This window comes from Mustela nigripes, chromosome X (genome assembly GCF_022355385.1).
Source record: "Mustela nigripes isolate SB6536 chromosome X, MUSNIG.SB6536, whole genome shotgun sequence".
Lineage (NCBI taxonomy): Eukaryota > Metazoa > Chordata > Mammalia > Carnivora > Mustelidae > Mustela > Mustela nigripes.
Genome location: NC_081575.1, coordinates 57,030,783 through 57,057,224, shown reverse-complemented (window position 1 = coordinate 57,057,224; position 26,442 = coordinate 57,030,783). Strand labels below are relative to the sequence as shown.

At 37.9% G+C, this 26,442-nt stretch overlaps 1 protein-coding gene across 1 annotated transcript in view; it reads right to left on the bottom strand.

The window, feature by feature from the left end:
• HDX (highly divergent homeobox) overlaps positions 1-26,442 on the bottom strand; it is a 220,013-nt gene that overhangs the window by 65,685 nt on the left and 127,886 nt on the right. Inside the window, exon 5 of the mRNA XM_059384879.1 lies at positions 2,605-2,751. Within this exon, the coding sequence (XP_059240862.1) occupies positions 2,605-2,751 (147 nt within the window). The remainder of the gene's footprint in view (positions 1-2,604; positions 2,752-26,442) is intronic.

Genomic DNA, 26,442 nt, shown 5'->3' with positions numbered 1-26,442 from the left:
TTATTTGACAGAGAGAGATTACAGGTAGGTAGAGAGGCTGGCAGAGAGAGAGAGGGAAGCAGGCCCCCCGCCGAGCAGAGAGCCCTATTTGGGACTTGTTCCCAGGACTCCGAGATCATGACCTGAGCCAAAGGCAGTGGCTTAACCCACTGAGCCACCCAGGCGCCCCTGTTCTCCATTTTCTTTATCCTTTCATCTCTTGATGGGCATTAGGTTGTTTCCATATCGGATATTGTGAATAATGCTTCAGTGAATTTGGGAATGAAGATATCTTTTTGAGATAGTGACTTAAACTTCTTTGGGTATATATCCAGAGGTGGGATTGATGAATCACATGGCAGTTCTATTTTTAGTTTAGTTTTTAAAAATTTTTTTTGGAACTTCAATACAGTCTTTCCATACTGCCTGCACCAATTTACATTCTCATCAATAGTGTTTAAGGGTTCCCATTTTACCACATCCTCTCCAACAGTTGTTATCTTGTATTTCATTGCTAATAATCATCCTAGTAGGTGTGAGGTGATATCTCATTATTCTTTTGATTTGCATTTCCCTGATGATTAATGATGTTGCATACCTTCTCATATATTTGTTGGCCATTTGTATGTCTTCTTTGGCCAGCCCAGACTCCGCGGGAGCGCACAGTCGCCACCCGCGACTTCGCGGAGCGCTCCCTCCCGCACAGTGCAGACCACCCGGAGGAGAAGATGGTTTGGAGCACACTACAGACTATTCTGGGGGGTGTCAATAAACACTCCACCAGTATTGGGAAGATCTTTGGAAAAATGTCTATTCAGTTCCTTTGCCTATTTTAAAATCAAATAGTTATCTATCTATCTATCTATCTATGATCTATCTCTATAAGTCATTTGCATTATGACAAAATTACACAAGATGATGAAAGTCTAGGTTTATATTTATATGCATAGATAACGTTTTGTTTATGCATTCACTTGATGGACACTTGTTTTTTTTTCCCACTTTGATTATTATGAACAATGCTGTTATGAATATTCATATATAAAATTTTTTAAAGTTTTTTTTAATTCCAATTCGATAACGTACAGTGTAATATTACTTTCAGGTGTACAATTTAGTGATTCAACACTTACATACAACCTGATGCTCATCACAAGTGTACTCCTTAATCCCCAGCACCTATAAGCCATCTCCCCAATCACCTTCCTTGAAACTATTAGTTTATTTTATATAGTTAAGAATCTGTTTCTTGGTTTCTTTTTCTCTCTCTCCTTCCCCTATGCTCATTTGTTTCATCAAAATAAAAAGCTTCTGCACAAAGGAAACAATCAACAAAACTAAAAGTCAACCTAAAGAATAGGAGAAGATATTGGCAAATGAAATATCTGATGAAGGCTTAGTATCCAAAATCTACAAAGAATTTATCAAATTCAACATCCCCAAATGAATAATCCAATCAAAAATGGTCAGAAGACCATTTCAAAAGAAGACACTCAGATGGCCCACAGCACATGAAAAGATGCTCACCATTACTGATCATCAGGGAAATACCAGAACTACAATGAGCTATCACCTCACACCTATTAAAATGGCTAAAATTAACAACATAAAAAACAACAGGTGTTGGCAAGCATGTGGAGAGAGGAGAACCTTCTTGCACTGTTTATGGAATGCAAACTGGTACAGCCACTATGGAAAACAATATGGAGGTTCCTCAAAAAGTTAAAAATAGAACTACCCTATGACCCAGCAGTTGCATTACTATGTATTTATCTGAAGAATACAAAAATACTCATTCAAAGGGATAGATGCAGGCCAATGTTCATAACAGCATTATCAATAATAGCTAAATTATGAAACTAGGCCAAGTGTCCATTGACTGATGAATGGATTATTACTCAGTCATAGAAAAGAATGAAATCTTACCATTTGCAGTGATGTCAATGGAGCTGCAGAGTATTATGCTAAGTGAAATAAGTCAGAGAATGAGAAATACCATATGATTTCACTCATATATGGAATTTAAGAAATAAAACAAACAAGCATGTGTAAGTTTTTGAGTATACATACATTTCATTTCTTTTGGGTATATAACTTAGAGTGTAATTGCTGGTTCTATGATAACTTTACGTTAAAAATTTTGAGGATTATTTTCCAATGTGGATAAAACATTTTACATTTCCACCAGAAGTGTATAATGGTTCCAATTTATCCACATCCTGGTCAACACTTCTTATCATCTGTCTTTTTTATTATAGACATCATATTGGCTATTAAGTGGTATCTCATTGTGGTTTTGATTTCCAGAATTATAAATGATTAACATTTTTGTGTATTTATTGACCAGTTATATATCACCTTTGGATAAATGTGCGTTCACATTTTTTGCCCATTTTTAATTTCATTATTTGTCTTTTTATTATTAAGATGTAACAGTTAATATTTATATACCCTGAATAGAAGTTCCTTATCAGATATGTGATTTGAGCATATTTCCTTCTATTCTGTGGATTATCTTTTTCACTTTATTGATGTTCTTGTTTACAGTACCTCGTGCAATTTTTTTAAAGCTTTAATTTATGACAGTCTTCAACCACAGCATGAAAATTATTGAAAATGTCTTACCCGAACTATTTCACAGTCAACATTTAATTCAGTTGCAACTGCTTCAATTTTCTCTCTACAAACTGAACCAAGGCTGGTCATTCCATTGTCCCAGTACTTCTTAAGGGTGGCTAAGTCTTGGTCACTGAACTGAGTGCGATCTTGTAGCTGTTAAAACAGATTTAAAATAATTAGAGTAATAAAAGAAAAGAATTTTATAGAAAGGACCATCTGGGTGATATTTGCTAGGTTACTTTCAACACATAACAGTAGCTAAATTAATTTCACAGTTTTTAAATTAATTTATTTGAAAGAGAGGGAGTGGTGGGGGGAGGGGTAAAAGGAGAGGGAGAGAGATTCTTAAGCAGGCTCCATGCTCAGCATAAAGCCTTAGGACCCTAAGATCACAACCTGAGCTGAAACCAGTAATTGGAGGCTTAACTGGCTGTGACACCTAGGCACTTCTGATTTCACAGTTCTTAATATGTGTTCCCCCATTTTGAAATGGGCCTGTCCATATTTATTTCCATAACATGAAAGTGTGCTAGAATAAAATGAGTAAAGAATGTTTAACTGTTAGGGGCACCTGGGTGGCTCAGTGGGATAAAGCCTCTGCCTTCAGCTCAGGTCATGATCCCAGGGTCCTGGGATCGAGCCCCACATTGGGCTCTCTGCTCAGCAGGGAGCCTGCTTCCTCCTCTCTCTCTCTGCCTGCCTCTCTGCCTACTTGTGATCTCTATCAAATAAACAAATAAAATCTTTTAAAAAAAGAATGTTTAACTGTTAGAAATTAAGTAGTATTTATTTTAAATTGTTGCAATCACTTAAATAATGCATTGCCATTGCAGAAAATACAGATAAATTAAAAAAAAAAGATTTTATATCATCCACAATTCTGGGAAATAGCACTTGTTAACATTATAATGTGTATTTTTCAAGCTTTTTTTTCTATGATACACATATTTACATTCACACTACATACATTTTTAAAATAACAGCATCACATCACTGTGTTTTTTTTAAATAAATTAATCTAGATTTGCCATACATAGGTTTTGTACTAATGTTATAATTATAAATAAAAAGTGTAAGAAGATAATGTAGACTTAAAAATCAGATTTATGGCTTCATAAAGTTTCATAATAACCTTATCCTTTTTTTTCTTAGATTCTTTTTTTAATCCAATAAACTATGGTCGTTTATATTTTTTTAATTCAATAAATCCTGGAGGCACCCCTAGGAAGTAAATCAGAAGAAGCATGATAGAATAATGACTTCCAGTTTTCCAATAGGGAGTCAGAAAATCAAGGTCAGAGAACTCATTCAACAGGGCACAGAATGTACATGGCAGAGCTAGAAATAGAAATCTGATTTTTTCCCTAGTACCTTCATCCCTATGATGTCTCCAATTATCTCAAAGGGTAGTAAAAACAACCTGAAAATAAATTTTAACTAAAAATATATATCCTGTATAGATATCCTGTATGTGTATGCATGTTTTTGTGATGAAAGAATAATGAGAGATCAAGAGAGTGATAGAGAGAAAACCAGTGAGATTGAGTTGAGGAGAAATGTTGCAAATCATGGAATGAGGTATGAGGCTCTGTTGCTGCCCTCGTTTCAGGCTACACCTCAAATACTTTGTAGATATATACTGATTTCTTTCTTTCATTTTTTTAGACTTTATTTATTTATTTGAGAGAGAGAGAGAGAGCAGAAGCAGGGGGAGGGAGAAGCAGACTTCCCAGTGAGCAGGGAGACCAAGGTGGGCCTAGATCCCAGGACCCTGAGATCATGACTTAGCTGACTCAGTTAAGTGTCTGCCTTCAGTTCAGATCATGATCCCAGGGTCCTGAGATTGAGTCCCACATCAGTCTCCTTGTTCAGTAGGAAGCCTGCTTCTCCCTTAGACTGCCACTCTCCTGCTTGTGCTTGCTCTCTGACAAATAAATAATCTTCAAAAAAATTGTTTAAAGCTACAACCTTTTGAAAGAGAGCTTTAAACATCAGGAAGGAAAGCAATATATAAATTCATGGTTTACCACCAAAAGAGTGAATTTAGATTATATAAGTAATGTGTCTATTCATAAAAAATATAATAGCTGTTCTGTGTGTATGTTAATAATCAAGTTCCTTATCAGATGAATCTTTTCTTCCTCTACTTAAAAAACATGATAAGCAACATGTGTTATAAGAACTGGTACTGAAATAATTATATATCCCTAATAAATAAAGTAAAACATGACACCCAAGTTTTTTTTTTTTAAATCAAGTGGAATAAGCTTCAAGTTATTTATTTATTTTACTTTTTTTTAAGATTTTATTTATTTGAGAGAGAAAGAGAGTAAGAGAGAGAGCCCTGGAGTGGGGTGAGGAGCAGAGGGAGAAGCAGATGTCCTGCTGAGCAGGAAGCCCAATGTGGGACTCAATCCCAGGACTCTGGGATCATGACCAGAGCAGAAGGAAGATACTTAACCAACTGAGCCATCCAGGCACCCAGAGTTATTTACATAAATATCTCATTAGGCTCTCATTCTATATTGATTATACAATAATTTGTGTAGCTGAAATTCTCAAAATAAAACAGAAAGCAAAATAAACACTAATAGGTTCTATGTAGATTCAAATAATCCACCATAACAGCCAATGTAAGTGTTCTCATATATTTCCATTGCAACAAATGCTCCAGTGCAAGCCAGTCTATATTATTGTCAGAATGGAAGGAATAATGAACAGAACACTGAACATACTCATTCAATTAATTTGTAATTCATTTAGAAGACTCCCAAGGCTGATTCATCCCTTAAATTGAACTTAACAAAATCTGACTTGATTTGTTAGAAGTGTGCTGGGGTCTCAACATTAGCAATACTGAAAGAACCTTTTTTTTTTTTAGGGGACCTTTTATGACAGTGCCTATTAAGTAGAAGCTTATGGGGGAAGAGCAAGTTATTTTTAAAGTTCTTAAGAGCATATTTTAACTAAGAAATAAGGTAACAACAATAATATAACATTAAAACTGTAAATATTGATTTAGAGAAGGATAAAAAGGTGGACAGAAAGGATAAAATACATTCTGCTCTGATGTTAAAATCAGTTTTGTTTTCAATTGGGCTCTAAGGCCACTTTCACTTTACAAAGAAACCTACAGCCTAAACCACTGGCTTAGTAAGTTAGACATATTAAACAATTCTTTTGTTGATTTTGTGAAAATAGTAACATTCCAGGTACATTCCTTGACAATCTTGGTGAAAGCTCAGGCTTGGCCCTAGTGACCATATAACTATGCTGCTTTTACATGGATTATTTTATAACACAATAAACAGAAGCTTTATGGCTTCTTTACCAGTTTCAGTAACATTTCTAGGAATTTAGTTATTTGCTTTTCTTTCAAAAATAGAACTAGATGACAAAACTGTGATATTGAGGAGCACAGTAATTGCAGAACTAAACTATTTGTACTCAGAAGCAACCCCTTTGAAATAAGAAACTTAAAAAATTTCTAATCCAACTGACCTTTCCCTCAGTTTACTCCTTCAGTGTTCCATATGCTGTGCACTATTTGATCTTATTTCAATGGTAAGTCCAGACACTAGCTTGTGCTGTTGAAATCTCAAACTTATTTTGTGAAATTCTGTTAATCTTTCCACTTGACAACGGCTTCATTAGTAATGGAGATCATACCTTTTTACTTTTATTTTCATTATAAAAATGAATTAATAATGCATTTGATAAAAAATAGTCAAACTCTCAGAAAGGTGTAAAATGAGCTATAGTCCCTCCTCCTTATTGATAAATTCCTAATCTAAACACCAAAGGCACTGTCAGTAATTACTGTCAGTAATTTCCAGAGTAACTTTACAAAATAAAAATACATATACACTTACAAAAAAGGGATGCTAATATAAACTTAAATTTTTTTTACTTAAGTTTATCTTAGAGATATTTCTATACCATCATATACAGATACACTACTTCAATCTTTTAGCTGCTAAATTTTGCTCCATGGACTACATCAAAATAATAAGCTTCTGGATCGCAAAAGAAATAAGCAACACAACTAAAAGATAACCTACTGAATAGGAAGAGATATTTGCAAATGACATATCCAATAAAGGGCTAGTATCTAGAATATATAAAGAATTTATACAGCTCAACACCAGAAAAACCTCAAATAATCCACTTAAAAAAATGGGCACAGGACATGAACAGATTTTTCTCCAAAGTAGACATACAGATGGCTAATGGACATATGATAATATATAATGCTCAATATCACTCATCATCAGGGAAGCGCAAATCAAAACTACAATGAAACATCCCTTCGCACCCTGTCAGAAAGGCTAAAATTAACAACAAAAGAAACAACAAGTGTTGGTGAGGATGGGGAGAAAGGGGAATTGTCTCACACTGCTGATGGGAATGCAAGCTGGTGCAGTCACTCTAGAAAAGAGTATGGAGGTTCCCCATAAAGTTAAAAATAATCACCCGACTCTTGATTTTGCCTCAGGTCTCAGGGTTGTAGGATTGAGCCCTGTGTCAGGCTCTCTACTTAGCAGGGAGTCTGCTTCTCTCCCTCTCCTTCTGCCTGCCCCTCTGCTATTTCTAAAACAAATAAATAAATCTTTAAAAAACAATGAGATATCACCTCATACCTGTCAAAATGGCTAAAATCAAAAACACACACAAAAAAACAAGTGTTGAGGATATGGGGAAAAAGGCACACCCACACACTGTTGGTAGGAATGCAAACCTTTGTGGTCAATGTGGAAAACAGTATGGAGGTTTTCAAAAGATCAAAAATAGAATTATTCACTAATTCCACTACTGGGTATTTACCTAAAGAATACAGAAACATTACCCAAAAGATAGATGCATCCTTATTTTAATTGCAGCATTATTTACAATGGTCAAATTATGGAAGCAACCCTAGTGTCCATTGATAGATGAAGAGGTAAAGAATATGTGAGATGTGTGTGTGTGTGTGTGTGTGTGTGTGTGTGTGTGTAGAGAGAGAGAGATAATGGGCACTCAACAATTTAGAATTGTCTAATGGTGGAACTTTAGGTGGTTTTCAGGTTATTGCTAGTACAAACAATGCGTAAATGGACATTCATGTACATAGATCTTGCTTTATATTTGCAATTTATATACTATGGGAAATTCCTAGCTTTGTGTTTTCATCACCTCCACTTCTTCCCACTGGTGAAGAAGGGATTTCTGCCCTAGATGGGGATAGCCAACCAAAACCTCCCAACACCAGACAGATAAACTCAACAGGAGTGTATTGCTTAGGTATACTCATAGCCGGGAAGAGGAGAACACCATATGCCACACAGGGACACACATATATTCCATTAGGAAACAGAATGAGCAAGCAAAGGCTGTACTGTAACCTCTGAGAGTGGTGAAACCCCACTTCCCACAGGAGATATGACTGGCCTGCTTGAACTGAAGGCTTCCATTCAGAAATAATCAGGCATTTTGCTTGGTCCCTGAGATAAATTTAGTTATTTGAATATGGTACTTTTTCTGCACAAACAGGATGAGAAGGGGAACTTGTGGTTGACCATCCTTTGGGATTCTCTTGGCTTTCCTCAGATGTTAAAATGCATGTAATATGGCACTTTAATATCAGGTCTTGTAATTTTTTAAGGAATTTATTTATTTATTTGATAGAGAGACATAGAAGTATACAGAGCAGCAGACAGAGAGGCAGGAGAAGCAGGCGCCCTGCTAAGCAGAGAGCCCGATGTGAGGCTCAATCCCAGGACCCTGTGACCATGACCTGAGCCGAAGGCAGACACTTAACTGATTGAGCCACCCAAGCACCCCATATTTGAATATATTTGAGACACAGTGTTGCATTAGTTTCGGGTGTACAACATTGTGATTCAACTTCTCCACACATTATGCTATGCTCACTAGAGGAGTAGCTACCATCTGTCACCATGTAATGCTATTACAGTATCATTGAATGTATTTCCTATCCTTTTATTCCCATGAATTATACATTTCATAACTGGAAGCCTGTATCTCCCATTCCCCTTCACCCATTTTGCCCATCCCCTACCCCTCTTCCTCTGACCATGTTTGTTCTCTATATTTATAGATCTGATTCTGCTTTTAGTTTGTTTTTTAGATTGCACATAGGAGTGAAATCATATAGTACATATCTTTCTCTGTTGATTTTACTTAGTATAATACCTTCTAAATCCGTCCATGTAGGTCTTATACCACAAATTAGGATTAGCAGGCCAAAGAATATGTGCATTTAAATTTTTATAAATCTAGCCAAATTGCCCTTGGGCAAGGGCTGAAATATATGATAGTCCTTATAGTCCTATATCTTTGTAAGTGATAGATATTGTCCAGTTTTAGAATTTTTGCCAGTTTAGTGAAAAATGGTATCTTATTATTTTGATTTGTATGTCTTTAAGAACACTTATTTTTTTTAATTTTTATTTTTTTTAATAAACATATATTTTTATCCCCAGGGGTACAGGTCTGTGAATCGCCAGGTTTACACACTTCATAGCACTCACCATAGCACATACCCTCCCCAATGTCCATAACCCCAGCCCCCTTCTCCCAACCCCCTCCCCCCAGCAACCCTCAGTTTGTTTTGTGAGATTAAGAGTCACGTATGGTTTGTCTCCCTCCCAAACCCATCTTGTTTCATTTATTCTTCTCCTACCCTCTTAGACCCCTAGTTGCATCTCCACTTCCTCATATCAGGGAGATCATATGATAGTTGTCTTTCTCTGCTTGACTTATTTCGCTAAGCATGATACCCTCTAATTCCATCCACATCATTGCAAATGGCAAGATTTCATTTCTTTTGATGGCTGCATAGTATTCCGCTGTGTATATATACCACATCTTCTTGATCCATTCATCTGTTGATGGACATCTAGGTTCTTTCCATAGTTTGGCTATTGTAGAAATTGCTGCTATAAACATTCAGGTGCATGTGCCCCTTCGGATCACTACATTTGTATCTTTAGGGTAAATACCCAGTAGTGTAATTGCTGGATCATAGGGTAATTCTATTTTCAACATTTTGAGAAACCTCCATGTTGTTTTCCAGAGCGGTTGCACCAGCTTGCATTCCCACCAACAGTGTAGGAAGGTTCCCCTTTCTCCGCATTCTCACCAGCATCTGTCATTTCCTGACTTATTAATTTTAGGCATTCTGACTGGTGTGAGGTGATATCTCTTTGTGGTGTTGATTTCTATATCCCTGATGCTGGGTGATATGGAGCACTTTTTCATGTATCTGTTGACCATGTGGATGTCTTCTTTGCAGAAATGTCTGTTCATGTCCTCTGCCCATTTCTTGATTGGATTATTTGTTCTTTGGGTGTTGAGTTTGATCTATTCTTTATAGACTTTGGACACTAGCCCTTTATTTGATATGTCATTTGCAAATATCTTCTCCCATTCTGTCAGTTGTCTTTCGCTTTTGTTAACTGTTTCCTTTGCTGTGCAAAAGCTTTTGATCTTGATGAAATCCCAATAGTTCATTTTTGCCCTTGCTTCCCTTGCCTTTGGCGATGTTCCTAGGAAGATGTTGCTGCAGCTGAGGTCGAAGAGGTTGCTGCCTGTGTTCTCCTCAAGGATTTTGATGGATTCCTTTCTCACATTGAGGTCCTTCATCCATTTTGAGTCTATTTTCGTGTGTGGTGTAAGGAAATGGTCCAATTTCATTATTCTGCATGTGGCTGTCCAATTTTCCCAATACCATGTTAAAGAGGAAGACTTTTTTCCATTGGACATTCTTTTCTGCTTTGTTGAAGATTAGTTGACCATAGAGTTGAGGGTCTATTTCTGGGCTCTCTATTCTGTTCCATTGATCTATGTGTCTGTTCTTGTGCCAGTACCATGCTCTCTTGATGATGACAGTTTTGTAATAGAACTTGAAGTCCGGAATTGTGATGCCACCAACGTTGGCTTTCTTTTTCAATTTTCCTTTGACTGAGGTCTTTTCTGGTTCCATATAAATTTTACAATTAATTGTTCCATTTCTTTGAAAAAGATGGATGGTACTTTGATAGGAATTGCATTAAATGTGTAGATTGCTTTAGGTAGCATAGACATTTTCACAATATTTATTCTTCCTATACAGGAGCATGGAACATTTTTCCATTTCTTTGTGTCTTCCTCAATTTCTTTCATGAGTACTTTATAGTTTTCTGTGTATAGATTCTTTGCCTCTTTGGCTAGGTTTATTCCTAGGTATCTTATGGTTTGGGGTGCAATTGAAAATGGGATTGACTCCTTAATTTCTCTTTCTTCTCTCTTGTTTTTGGTATGGAGAAGTGCAACTGATTTCTGTGCATTGATTTTATATCCTGACACTTTACTTAATTCCTCTACAAGTTCTAGCAGTTTTGGAGTGGAGTCTTCCACATATAGTATCATATCATCTGCGAAGATTGATAGTTTGACTTCTTTGCCGATTTGGATGCCTTTAATTTCCTTTTGCTGTCTGATTGCTAAGGCTAGGACTTCTAGTACTATGTTGAATAGTAGTGGTGATAATGGACATCCCTGCCTTGTTCCTGACCTTAGCAGAAAAGCTTTCTGTTTTTCTCCATTGAGAAAGATATTTGCGGTGGGTTTTTCATAGATGGCTTTGATAATATTGAGGTATGTGCCCTCTATTGCTACACTTTGAATAGTTTTGATCAGGAACGGATGCTGTACTTTGTCAAATGCTTTTTCAGCATCTATTGAGAGTTACATATGGTTTTTGTTCTTTCTTTTATTGATGTGTTGTATCACATTGCTTGATTTGTGGATGTTGAACCAACCTTGCAGCCCTGGAATAAATCCCACTTGATCGTGGTGAATAATCCTTTTAATGTACTGTTGAATTGTATTGGCTAGTATTTTGGTGAGAATTTTCACATCTGTGTTCATCAAGAATATTGGTCTATAGCTCTCTTTTTTGATGGGATCCTTGTCTGGTTTGGGGATCAAGGTGATGCTGGCCTCATAAAATGAGTTTGGAAGTTTTCCTTCCATTCTCTTTTTTGGAACAGTTTCAGGAGAATAGGAATTAGTTCTTCTTTAAATGTTTGGTAGAATTCCCCTGGGAAGCTGTTTCGCCCTGGGCTTTTGTTTGTTTGGAGATTTTTGATGACTGTATCAATCTCCTTACTGGTTATGGGTCTATTCAGGCTTTCTATTTCTTCCTGGTTCAGTTGTAGTAGTTTATATGTTTCTAGGAATGCATCCATTTCTTCCAGATTGTCAAATTTGTTGGCATAGAGTTGCTCATACTATGTTCTTATAATAGTTTGTATTTCATTGGTGTTAGTTGTGATCTCTCCTCTTTCATCCATGATTTTATTTATTTGGGTCTTTTCTCTTTTCTTTTTGATAAGTCTGGCCAGCAGTTTATCAATCTTATTAATTCTTTGAAAGAACCAGCTCCTAGTTTCGTCGATTTGTTCTATTGTTTTTTTGGTTTCTATTTCATTGATTACTGCTCTGATCTTTATGATTTCTCTTCTCCTGCTGGGTTAAGGGTTTCTTTCTTGTTCTTTCTCCAGCTCCTTTAGGTGTAGGGTTAGGTTGTGTAGCTGAGACCTTCCTTGCTTCTTGAGAAAGGCTTGAACCACTATATATTTTCCTCTCAGGACTGCCTTTGCTGTGTCCCACAGATTTTGAACAGTTGTGTATTCATTACCATTTATTTCGATGAATTTTTCAATTCTTCTTTAATTTCCTGGTTGACCCATTCATTCTTCAGAAGGATGCTGTTTAGTCTCCATGTATTTGGGTTCTTTCCAAATTTCTTCTTGTGATTGAGTTCCAGCTTCAGAGCATTGTGGTCTGAAAATATGCAAGGAATGATCCCAATCTTTTGATACCGGCTTAGACCTGATTTAGGACCGAGGATGTGATCTATTCTGGAGAATGTTCCATGTGCACTAGAGAAGAATGTGTATTCTGTTGCTTTGGGATGAAATGTTCTGAATATATCTGTGATGTCCATCTGGTCCAGTGTGTCATTTAAGGCCTTTATTTCCTTGTTGATCTTTTGCTTGGATGATCTGTCCATTTCAGTGAGGGGAGTGTTAAAGTCCCCTACTATTATTGTATTATTGTTGATGTGTTTCTTTGATTTTGTTATTAATTGGTTCATATAGTTGCCTGCTCCCACGTTGGGGGCATAGATATTTATAATTCTTAGATCCTCTTGTTGGACAGATCCTTTGAGTATGATACAGTGTCCTTCCTCATCTCTTATTATAGTCTTTGGCTTAAAATCTAATTGATCTAACGATTGCCACTCCTGCTTTCTTCTGATGTCCATTAGCATGGTAAATTCTTTTCCACCCCCTCACTTTAAATCTGGAGGTGTCTTTGGGTTTAAAATGAGTTTCTTGTAGGCAATGCATAGAAGAGTTTTGTTTTTTATCCATTCTGATACCCTGTGTCTTTTGATTGGGGCATTTAGCCCATTAACATTCAGGGTAACTATTGAGAGATATGAATTTAGTGCCATTGTATTGCCTGTAAGGTGACTGTTACTGTACATTGTCCTGTTCCTTTCTGGTCTACTACTTTTAGGCTCTTTCTTTGCTTAGAGGACCCCTTTCAATATTTCCTGTAGAACTGGTTTGGTGTTTGCAAATTCTTTCAGATTTTGTTTGTCCTAGAAGCTTTTAATCTCTCCTTCGATTTTCAATAATAGCCTAGCTGGATATAATATTCTTGGCTGCATGTTTTTCTTATTTAATGCTCTGAATATATCATGCCAGCTCGTTCTGGCCTGCCAGGTCTCTGTGGATAAGTCTGCTGCCAATCTAATATTTTTACCATTGGATGTTACAGACCTCTTTTCCCAGGCTGCTTTCAGGATTTCTCTTTGTCACTATGACTTGTAAATTTTACTATTAGGTGATGGGGTATGGACCTATTCTTGTTGATTTTGAGGGGTGTTCTCTGCACCTCCTGGATTTTGATGCATGTTCCCTTTGCCATATTGGGGAAAATTTCCCCAATAATTATCTCCAGTATACCTTCTGCTCTCCTCTCTCTTTCTTCTTCTTCTGGAATACCAATTATTCTAATGTTGTTTCATCTTATGGTGTCCCTTATCTCTTGAATTCTCCCCTCATGGTCCAGTAGCTGCTTGTCCCTCTTTTGCTCAGATTCTTTATTCTCTGTCATTTGGTCTTCTATATCACTAATTCTTTCTTCTGCCTCATTTCTCCTAGCAGTGAGAACCTCCATTTTTTATTGCACCTCATTAATAGCTTTTTTGATCTCACCTTGATAGATTTTAGTTCTTTCATTTCTCCAGAAAGGGCTTTTATATCTCCCGAGAGGGTTTCTCTAATATCTTCCATGCCTTTTTGAGTCAGGCTAGAACCTTGAGAATCGTCATTCTGAACTCTAGATCTGACATATTACCAATGTCTGTATTGATTAGGTCCCTAGCCTTCGGTACTGCCTCTTGTTCTTTTTTTGTGGTGAATTTTTCCGCCTTGTCATTTTGTACAGATAAGAGCATATGAAGGAGCAAGTAAAATACTAAAAGGGCGGCAACAACCCCAGGAAAATATCCTTTAACCAAATCAGAAGAGACCCCAAATCTTTGGGGGGAGAAAGGGGATAAAAAGAGGTTCAGAAAGGAAAAAAAATAAGAAAAGAAAAGTAGCAATTAAAAAAAAGAAGACAAATAAAGAAAAAGTATAAAAAAAGAAAGAAATATATATTAGATAAAGTAGTTAAAAAACATTAAAAAAGAAAAGGGTAAAAGTTAAAATTTAGAAGAAAAAGAAAAAAAAAATGAAAAAAAAAAAAAAATTAAATTAACTACAAGAGTAAAGAATCATAGGGAGAAAGCCATGAGTTCCATGCTTTGCTTTCTCCTCCTCTGGAATTCTGCTGCTCTCCTTGGTATTGAAACTGCACTCCTATTAGGTGAACTTGGTCCTGGCTGGATTTCTTGTTGATCTTCTCGGGAGGGACTTGTTGCAGTGATTCTCAAGTGTCTTTGCCCCAGGCGGAATTGCACCATCCTTACCAGGGGTCGGGCTGAGTAAGCCGCTCGGGTTCGCTTTCAGGAGCTTTTGTTCCCTGAGAGCTTTCTGTAGAGTTCTGGAGGATGGGAATGAAAATGGCGGCCTCCCGGTCTCCGGCCTGGAGGAGCTGAGAGCCCTAGGCCCCACTCCTCGGTGCGCCCTCAGAGAATAGCGCCCAATTACTCCCATCTCCATGGCCTCGGGCTGCGCTCCAAACTCACCAAGCCTGCGACCAGTTCAAGGTAACCCTGAGCTGGGAGCTCACTCCTCGGCTCTGTCTCTATAGCTGGCTTCCCCGTTCTAATATCAGTAACCTCTGCGACACTCAGAAACCCCCGATCCTTCTGTGACTCTGCGGGACCTGAGGCCATGCTGACCCCGCGTGAGCTTCACCCCGGTTTAGCCTCTGGAGCGATGTCCCTCAGTGTAGCAGACTTTTAAAAGTCCTGATTTTGTGCTCGATTGCTCCATTGCTTGCTGGGAGCCGGCTTCTCCCCCCGGGGTCTAGCTTCCAGTCGCCTTGGATTCACTTCTCCACCAGTCCTACCTTTCAGAAAGTGGTTGATTATCTGTTTCTAGAATTGCTGTTCTTCTTCTCTTCTATCTGCCATTGGATTTGTAGGTGTTTGCAATCTTTAGATAAGCTATCTAGCTGATCGCCTTCTAGCTGAAGTAGTCTCAGCCTACTACTTCTCCGCCATCTTGACTCCTCCTCCAAGAACACTTATTTTTATATGCTTACTAGCCTTATGTATTTATTTTTCTAAGAAATACTTATTTAATGGATCATACATTTTTTTCTTCTTTACTGTTTTTTAAAGTTCATAGACTAAACAGGTTAGATATCATTTTTACACATCACATTGAATACATTATCCATGATTAACAATGCACTACCTTTTAAATTATGTATATGACTTTCAGAAAAACTTATGCTCTATAGATCTGAGTCCATTCAATTTAGTAATTAATTGATACATTCTCCACCCTTAGTGAAAGTGTTTGCTTATCTGTAAGAAGGTAAATATCATATCCTTAAAAGAGTCCTCTTTTGTAACTGTTGGTGAAAATTTAATTTGACATTTTTTCCAAATCAAGGTAAAATACACATAATGTAACATGTACCATTATAATTACTTTTAAGTGTACAGTTCATTAGTAAGTATATTCATATCATTGTGCAACCAATCTCCAGAATTTTTTTATTCCCATTAAATAACAAATTCCCATTTTCCTCTTTCTTTATCCACTGGAAACCACCATTTTATTTTCTGTTTCTATGAATTTGACTACTCTAGAAGCTCATATAAGTGGAGTAATACAGTATTTGTCTTTTTGTAACTACTTATTTCATTTAGCATAATGTCCTCAAGGTTCATCCTTAATATAGCATGTGTCAAATCTTTTTCCCTTTCAGGAATAAATATTCAATTTTATGTATATAGCACATTTTTTAAACCAGTGCATCTGTTGATGGACATTTGGGTTGCTTCCACATTTTGATTATTGTGAATAATGTTGCTATGAGCATTGGTATACAGGTATCTGTTTGGGTCATTCCTTTGAATTCTTTGGGGTATAAACCTAGAAGTGGAGTTGCTGGGTTATATGGTAATTCTATTTTAATTTTTCTTTAAAGATTTTATTTATTTATTTGACAAACAGAGATCACAAGTAGGCAGAGAGGCAGGCAGAGAGAGAGGAGGAAGCAGGCTTCCCACAGAGCAGAGAAACTGACATGGGGCTCGATCCAGGGACCCTGGGATCATGACTTGAGCTGAAGGCAGAGGCTTTAACCCACTGAGCCACCCAGGCGCCCCTATTTTAATGTTTTGAAGAATCATCCTACTGTTTTTCATAGTGGCTGCATCATTTTATATACCCATCAATAGTGCATAAGTTTTCTAAATTCTCCACATGTTCACCAACACTTGTTAATTTCTGTTTGTTTTTTTTAATAATAACCATACTAATCAGTTCTGTGGTGATATTTCATTGTGGTTTTGATTTGCATTCTTTTGTTTACTAGTGGTATTGGCATCTTTTTATATACTTGTTAGCCATTTATATATTTTCCTTGGAAAATTTATATTTAAGTCCTTTGTTCATTTTTAAATTAGGTTATTTCTTGCTGTTGTTTAGTTGTAAGAGTTCTTTATATTATATATATATATACATATATATATATATATATATATATATTCCTTTTCAGATAAGGGATTTATTGTTTACATTCTGATAATTTCTAGTCCTTGAATTTCTGAGATACATTACTGTGATGATTAACTTTTTGGGTTAATTTGACTGGGTCACAGGCTGGCCAGAAATTCAGTCAGACATTATTCTGGGTGTGTCTTTGAGGTGTTTCTGGATAAGATTAACATTTAAATAAGTAGATTGAATTAAGCAAATTGCCCTTTCCAAGATGGATGAGCTTCATACAATAAACTAAAGACCTGAATAGAAAAAAAGGGATGAGTTAGAGGGTACTTGGTCTGTCTGAGTCATGAGCTAGAATGTTGGTCTTTTCTGGCCTTTAGACTGGGAAACATTGGATTTTCTTGGCTCTGGAGCCTGCTGCCTTTTGGAATGGATCTTGCACTATTGACTGCCCTTGTTTTGTCATTTAGACCTAGACCAGAACAGCACTTGGGCACTCGTGGCTCTTTGGTTTGCTAACTGCAGATATTTGGACTTTTCATCCACCATTATTGTGTGGACCAATTTTTTTATAATAAATCTCTCTCTGGAAGTATACATACATTCTATTTCTTCTGTTTCTCTGGAGATCTCTCACTAATATAATCTCTTTATAAACCCAATGCCACTTACAATTACTTTTGAGACGAACTTCCTTCAGTTTTACATTATAGTTGTCCAAGCATTGGGTATCTTTAATCTTTAGTACCAGGAATATTGTCATCTGAATTCGGGATCCAACATCCCTCTAAAGGCACCATATGTGAAAATTTACGGTCATTTTGGTTTCATTAAAAAAAAAAAAAAAGGATTGACAGTCAATTCTAGAGTTTAAACTGACATTGCCCAGCTAATCTTTTACTTGTCACATGCAGTCCCAATAACAGTCTTCTGCTACAGGAATGTCATATAAAAATATTGTGCAGAAATAGAAAACTTCTATCTACTTATAAGCAGAAGTGAATATAAATCCCAAATCACTATAGCTAAGCTTAAAAACACTGGATGTACTTAACTAGTTAAGGAATTCGCTAAAGACATCGACTCATCTTTGGAAGGAATTAAGTAAGTGTTTTCGCTAAACTTAGAAGGCAGCAGTCTCAATACAAAATAAAGGAACTGCTGATAAGCCTCTATGTACAAGAGCAAACTTGCTAAAAATAAATAAATAAATAAATAAATAAATAAATCTCACACAATGAGGCACATTACTTCAATGTGTATGCAAAAATTCTATTCTCCAGCAACAATTAAAATCCAGAAGCAATGGAAGTTCTGATTATGATTAGCATATGGTAGGTAGAGCCTTAGGACTGGTGACATACGCAAGTTAAAACTTTCTTTAGTGCAAAATAGTGGGAATAAAAAAAGAGGTCCTGAATTTTAATCCTAACTCTGTCTCTTCCTAGTTTTGGGCAAAGACTCAGTTTCCTTATCTGAAAATGAGCATGATACCAGCTATCTCATAAGATTGTTAAAAGGAAAAAAAAAAAGATTGTGAAAAGGGTTAAAAGGAAACAGTCAACAAAACTAAGAGGCAACCCACTGAATGGAAGAAGATACTCACAAATGGGGTCACCTGGGTGGCTCAATGGGTATGCCTCTGCCTTCAGCTCAGGTCATGATCTCAGGGTCCTGGGATAGAGCCCCACATCAGGCTCTCTGCTCAGCAAGGAGCCTGCCCCCCCCTCTTTCTCTATCTGCCTCTCTGCCTATTGTGATCTCCGCTGGCAAATAAATAAATAAAATCTTAAAAAAAAGATATTCACAAATGACACTACAGACAAAGGGCTGATATCCAAGATCTATAAAAAACTCCTCAAACTCAACACCCACACAAAACAGATGATCATGTCAACAAATGGGCAGAAGACATGAATAGACACTTCTCCAAAGAAGATATACAAATGGCTATCAGACACAATGGGAGAAGATATTTGCAAATGACAGTACAGACAAAAGGTTGATATCCAGGATCTATAAAGAACTCCTCAAACTCAACACACACAAAACAGACAATCATATTAAAAAATGGGCAGAAGATATGAACAGACACTTCTCCAATGAAGACATACAAATGGCTGTCAGACACATGAAAAAATGCTCATCATCATTAGCCATCAGGGAGATTCAAATCAAAACCACATTGAGATACCACCTTACACCAGTTAGAATGGTCAAAATTAACAAGACAAGAAACAAGTTTTGGAGAGGATGTGGAGAAAGGGGAACCCTCTTACACTGTTGGTGGGAATGCAAGTTGGTGAAGCCACTTTGGAGAACAGTGTGGACATTCCTTAAGAAATTAAAAATAGAGCTTCCCTATGACCCTGCAATTGCACTACTGGGTATTTACCCCAAAGATACAGATGTAGTGAAAAGAAGGGACATATGTACCCCAATGTTCATAGCAGCAATGGCCATGGCTGCCAAATTGTGGAAAGAACCAAAATGCCCTTCAACTGATGAATGGATAAAGAAGATATAGTCCAGGAGGGGGGACAAGATGGCGGGGAAGTAGGAGGAGGCGCCTTTTCAGCCTGTACGCCAAAGTGAGCTGATTACCTACCAAAGAACTCCGTTCACCCATGAAATCAGCCTGAGATCAGAATTATACATGTCTGGATCTCTACAGGGGCAGAAGACACCAGTGGGCAGGTAAAGCGGAGTGGGAATGGCGGACTGATATCAGAAGATTAAAAAAAAAGGGGGGAGGGAGCCACCAGAGGCAGCTGGTAGGAAAGTAATACCCCAATACGAGCGAGAGTGCCATGTGTCTGGGGACCAGCATTAACTTGGAGACTGGTTAAAAGCACTCCAAAAGAGCAAAGGATCGTGGGGGGAAATTATGGGAATCGGCTAGGGACAGGGGCTTAAGTCCCCAGTCCCAGGACAGCCTCCCCGGCGCTGAGGCAGAGAGAGTGCGATGGAGAAACCAGGTCTTGGTCCCTAAGCCGCCAGTTTACCTGAGAATGCATGAGTTCTAGCTCCTGTGAAGGGATGGGAGCCATGCCGGTTGGCAGAATGCGCGAGCCCTACTACAAAGCCTGAGATACGCATGCATGGCCCTCATGCTCCCCTGAGAGAGACAAAGTCCCGCCGGCGCTCTTTGACCCACGCCATTGTTTCAGAGCCTAAGCCACGTGCCCCAAACTCTCTCCCCTGACAGAGGTGCGCAAAAGCCCAGCCTGGTGCTTTCGGACCTGCGCCCCGTTCTCAGTGCCTAAGACACGCACGTGACCCATAGCCGCCCCTGAAAGAGGTGCATGCACACCGGGCATTCTTAGACCTAGCAAGACCAGGCACTCCCAGCCTGGACTAGCGGGAAAAATCTCAGTGTGCAGTTGCTGCTTGGAACCTCTCTGGCGGTCGGGAGCTCCCAGACAGCTGCCACTGCCTTGGCCTTGGGTATAAGCAAAAGATCCTGCGTCCCCAGGGTCTGCAACTTGGAACCTGCTCTGCCAGCAGCCAAGGGGGAACTTATTTAGGCTCTGCACCCAGACTGAGGCTTCTCTCTGAGAGGGAGAACAGGGTGCAGTTTGTTTTCCTCTAAAACTACAAAAACCATCAAAAGCGGTCAAGGTGAGAGAAAAAAAGTGAACAAACATAAAAACCGCCAGAGAACAAAAGCCTGAAAAAAAAAAAAACCAGTTTCTTCAGAGCCCATCCCCTTGAGGGGGGCAGGAGGACTTAACTTAGGAAACATCATTGACTGACAACCCATGTGGCAGGCCCCACCCTCAGAAAACAACCCAAGAAAGAAAAAAAAAAAAAGGAGAAAAAAAAAAGGACTACAAGAGAACAACCACTACTTCATAGGAAAACTTTTATTTTTCACTCATTCCCACTATTCTGTTTTTTTTTTTTTTTACACATAGGTAATTTTTTAACCTATTTACCATCACAGCGAGCTGTACAGTACATCAAATTCCAAAATACCCTTCTAACCTGAACTTTTTGATACATACACCTATGTTTTTCTTTTGCATTTCTATTTTTTTAATTCCTTTTTTTAAATTTTAGTTTAGTTTAGTCTAGTTTATTCCTTTTTATTTTTATCCTCTAATAGTCATATAGAGTTAAACTTCAAAGTAATCCCCTTTCCCCAATCAATACTACCCATATAGGTAAACCAATTTTTAATCCCCTTTATCTTTGGAAAGTTGAGTCCTTTAACAAAGATATCAAGATATATCCAGGAAGAATCGAAACAACCTTCCTCACACACACTGAGAATTTATAACCACTCTTCCATCTTCTTCTTCCACCAGTGTTTCTGTGTTTTTGTGTTTGTCCTGAAAGCATATGAATCTTACACTTGGGGTTCTTTTTGACGAGGTTCTTCCTTTATTTGCATATATATATATATTTTTTGCTCTTGTCATATACTTGTATTAGTCTTTTTGTTTGTCTTTTTTGTTTGTCTACTTCATAAATCTTACCTTGGGGCCCATCTGGGCTGAACCTTCTCTTTCATCTTCCCTTTCTTTACTGTCACTCTCTCTCTCTTTTTTTTCTTTTTCTTTTTTCTTTTTCTTTTTCTTTTCTTTTGTCTCTCGTTTGGGTGGGGAATCCTGATTGCTCAGAAGTGTTCCAGGGTGCACCTTGACTTCACCACAGTTGATACATCCAGCTACATCTGTTCAGTCATCTCTCACCAAAATGACTAGGAGGAGGAATGCCCAACGGAAGAAAAATACAGAGGATGGACCTTCTGCAACAGAGCTAACGGAGATCAACATAGACAATATGTCGGAAAGAGATTCAGGCTAACAATTATCCAGGCAATAGCTAGGTTGGAGAAAGCCATGGATGACCAAACGGAATTGATTAGGGCTGAACTGAAAGCGACCAGACAGGGTGTTCACAATGTTAGGGCAGAGCTTAAAGCTACCAGGGAGGAGGTTCACAATGCTCTCAATGAGTTCCAATCTAATCTAAACTCTCTCAAACCTAGGGTAACTCAGACAGAGGATAGAATTAGTGATCTAGAGGACAAAAAGATAAAGAGAAAGGATAAGGAGGAAGCCTGGAACAAACAGCTTAGAAACCATGAAAACAGAATCAGGGAAATAAATGATGCCATGAAACGTTCCAACGTCAGAATTATTGGAATCCCTGAAGGGGAGGAGAAAGAAAGAAGTCTAGAAGATATAGTGGAACAAGTCCTTCATGAAAATTTTCTCAATCTCGTGAATGGAACCAGCGTTCATGTACTAGAGGCTGAACGGTCTCCACCCAAGATTATACATTCCAAAAAAACATCACAACACCTGATAGTCAAATTGAGGAATTATAATTGTAGGTATAATCTCTTGAAAGTCGCCAGAGCAAAGAGGCTCCTTACTTACAGAGGGAAGCCCATCAGAATAACATCAGACCTGTCCACAGAGACCTGGCAAGTCAGAAAAGGCCGGAAAGATATATTCAGGGCACTAAATGAGAAGAGCATGCAGCCTAAAATACTTTATCCAGCAAGACTGACATTCAAAATGGATGGAGAGATAAAGAGTTTCCAAGACCGGCAAGGCTTAAAAGACTATGCAACCACCAAGCCGACACTGCAGAAAATATTAAGGGGGGTTCTATAAAAGAGGAAAAATCCTAAGAATAGCATTGAACAGAAATATATCTACAGAAAGAAAGACTTCAAAGGTAACTCGATGTCAGTAAAAACGTACCTATCAATAATCACTCTCAATGTGAATGGCCTAAATGCACCCATAAAATGGCACAGGGTTGCAGATTGGATAAAACGACAGGACCCATCCATATGTTGTCTACAAGAGACCCATTTTGAACCTAAAGATACACCCAGACTGAAAGTGAAGGGATGGAGAAGCATCTTTCATGCCAATGGGCCTCAAAAGAAGGCTGGGGTAGCGATTCTCATATCAGATAAATTAGATACTAAAATAAAGGCTGTAGTCAGAGATACAGAAGGACACTGCATAATCCTTAAAGGGCCTATCCACCAAGATGATCTAACAATTGTAAATATCTATGCTCCCAATATGGGAGCAGCCAATTACTTAAGAAAACTGTTAATCAAGATAAAGAGTCATATTTATATGAATACATTAATCGTAGAAAATCTTAACACACCTTTCTCAGAAATAGATCATTGAAGCAGAAAATCAATAAAGAAACAAGAGCATTTAATGACACATTGGACCAGATGGACCTCATAGATATATACAGAACATTCCACCCGAAAACAACAGGATACTCATTCTTTTCAAGTGCACATGGAACCTTCTCCAGAATAGACCACATACTGGGTCACAAAATCAGGACTCAACTGATAGCAAAAGACTGAGATTATTACCTGCATATTCTCAGATCACAATGCTTTGAAACTGGAGCTCAATCACAAGGAAAAGTTCAGAAGAAACTCAAACACCTGGAAGCTAAAGACCACCTTGCTTAAGAATGCTTGGATCAACCAGGAGATCAAAGAAGAACTGAAACAATTCATGGAAACCAATGAGAATGAAGACACTTCGGTCCAAAATCTATGGGATAGAGCAAGGGTGGTCCTAAGGGGGAAATACATAGCCATCCAAGCCTCCCTCAAAAAAAATTGAAAAACCAGAACACAGCAGCTGTCTCTACACCTTAAAGAACTGGAGAATCCACAACAAATCAAACCAACTCCACACATAAGAAGGGAAATCAACAAGATTAGAGCTGAGATCAATGAGGTAGAAACCAGAGATACATTAGAACATATCAATGAAACTAGAAGCTGGTTTTTTGAAAGAATCAATAAGATCGATAAACCATTGGCCACACTAATCCAAAGGAAAAGAGAGAAACCCCAAATTCATAAAATTATGAATGAAAAGGGAGAGATCACAACTAACACCAAGGAAGTAGAAACAATCATCAGAAGTTATTATCAACAGTTATATGCCAATAAGCTTAGCAACCTAGAAGAAATGGATGTATTCTTGGAAAACTATCAACTCCCAAAATTGAACCAGGAATAAATCGACAACCTGAATAGACTGATATCTAGTAACGAGATTGAAGCAGTGATCAAAACCTCCCAAAAAACAAGAGTGCAGGACCTGAGAGATTCCCTGGGGAATTCTACCAAACTTTCAAAGAAGAAATAACATCTATTCTCCTGAAGCTGTTTCGAAAAATTGAAGCAGAAGGAAAACTTCCAGACTCTTCCTATGAAGTCAGCATTACCCTGATCCCCAAACCAGGCAAAGACCCTACAAAAAGTAGAATTTCAGACCAGTATCACTGATGAATATGGATGCTAAGATTCTCAACAAGATCCTAGCCAACAGGATCCAACAGCATATTAAAAAGATTATCCACCATGATCAGGTGGGATTCATCCCTGGGCTACAAGGATGGTTCAACATTTGCAAATCAATCAATGTGATACAACAAATTAATATGAGAAGAGAGAAGAACCACATGGTTCTCTCAATTGATGCAGAAAAAGCATTTGACAAAATCCAGCATCCGATCCTGATTAAAATGCTTCAAAGTATAGGGATAGAGGGAACATTCCTGAACCTAATCAAATCTATCTATGAAAGACCCACAGCAAATATCATCCTCTATGAGAAAAATCTTTCAGCCTTCCCATTGAGATCAGGAACAAGACAAGGATGCCCACTTTCACCAGTCATGTTCAACATAGTATTAGAAGTCTTAGCAACAGCAATCAGAGAAATAAGGACAACAAAGAGAAATAAAAGGTATCCAAATTGGCAATGAAGAAGTCAAACTCTCTCTCTTTGCAGATGACATGATTCTTTATATGGAAAACCCAAAAGACTCCACCCCCAAACTACTAGAACTCATACAGCAATTCAGCAACGTGGCAGGATACAAAGTCAATGTGCAGAAATCAATGGCTTTCTTATACACTAACAATGAAAATACAGAAAGGGAAATTAGAGAGCCGATTCCATTTACTATAGCACCAAGAATCATAAGCTACCTAGGAATAAACCTAACAAAAGAGGTAAAGGATCTGTACTTGAGTAACTACAGAACACTCATGAAAGAAATTGAAGAAGACACAAAAAGATGGAAGATGATTTCATGCTCTTGGATCGGAAGAATAAACATTGTTAAAATGTCTATACTGCCTAGAGCAATCTATACTTTTAATGCCATTCCAATCAAAATTCCACCGGTATTCTTCAAAGAACTGGAGCAAATAATCTAAAATTTGTATGGAATCAGAAGAGACCTGAATTGCTAAGGAAATGTTGAAAAACCAAAATAAAGCTGGGGGCATCACGTTACCTGATTTCAAGCTTTATTACAAAGCTGTGATCACCACGACAGCATGGTACTGGCATAAAAACAGACACATAGACCAGTGGAACAGAGTAGAGAGCCCAGATATGGACCTTCAACTCTACGGTCTATTAATCTTCGACAAAATAGGAAAAAATATACAATGGAAAAAAGACAGTCTCTTCAATAAATGGTGCTGGGAAAACTAGACAGCTATATGCAGAAGAATGAAACTCAACCATTCTTTTACACCGTATACAAAGATAAGCTCAAAATGGGTAAAAGACCTCAACGTGAGACAGGAATCCATCAGAATTCTAGAGGAGAACATAGGCAGTAATCTGTGGCTATCAGCCACAGCAACTTCTTTCAAGATATGTCTCCAAAGGCAAAGGAAACAGAAGTGAAAATAAACGTTTGGGACTTCATCAAAATCAAAAGCTTCTGCACAGCAAAGGAAACAGTCAAGAAAACAAAGAGGCCACCCACAGAATGGGAGAAGATATTTGCAAATGACAGTACAGACAAAAGGTTGATATACAGGATCTATAATGAACTCCTCAAACTCAACACACACAAAAAAGGCAAACATATCAAAAAATGGGCAGAAGATATGAACAGACACTTCTCCAATGAAGACATACAAATGGCTATCAGACACATGAAAATATGTTCATCATCACTAGCCCTCAGAGAGTTTCAAATTAAAACCACATTGAGATTTCACCTTACACCTGTTAGAATGGCCAAAATTAACAAAACAGGAAGCAACATGTGTTGGAGAGGATGTGGAGAAAGGGGAACCCTCTTACACTGTTGGTGGGAATGCAAGTTGGTGCTGCCTCTTTGGAGAACAGTGTGGAGATTCCTCAAGAAATTAAAAAGAGAACTTCCCTATGACCCTGCAATTGCACTCTGGGTATTTACCCCAAAGATACAGATGTCGTGAAAAGAATGGCCATCTGTATCCCAATGTTTATAGCAGCAATGGCCACGGTCACCAAACTATGGACAGAACCAAGATGCCCTTCACTGGACGAGTGGATAAGGAAGATGTGGTCCATATACACTATGGAGTATTATGCCTCCATCAGAAAGGATGAATACCCAACTTTTGTAGCAACATGGACGGGACTGGAAGAGATTATGCTGAGTAAAATAAGTCAAGCAGAGAGAGTCAACTATCATATGGTTTCACTTATTTGTGGAGCATAACAAATATCATGGAGGATAAGGGGTGCTAGAGAGGAGAAGGGAGTTGGGGGAAATTGGAAGGGGAGGTGAATCATGAGAGATGATGGACTCTGAAAAACAATCTGAGGGGTTTGAAGTGGCGGGGGGG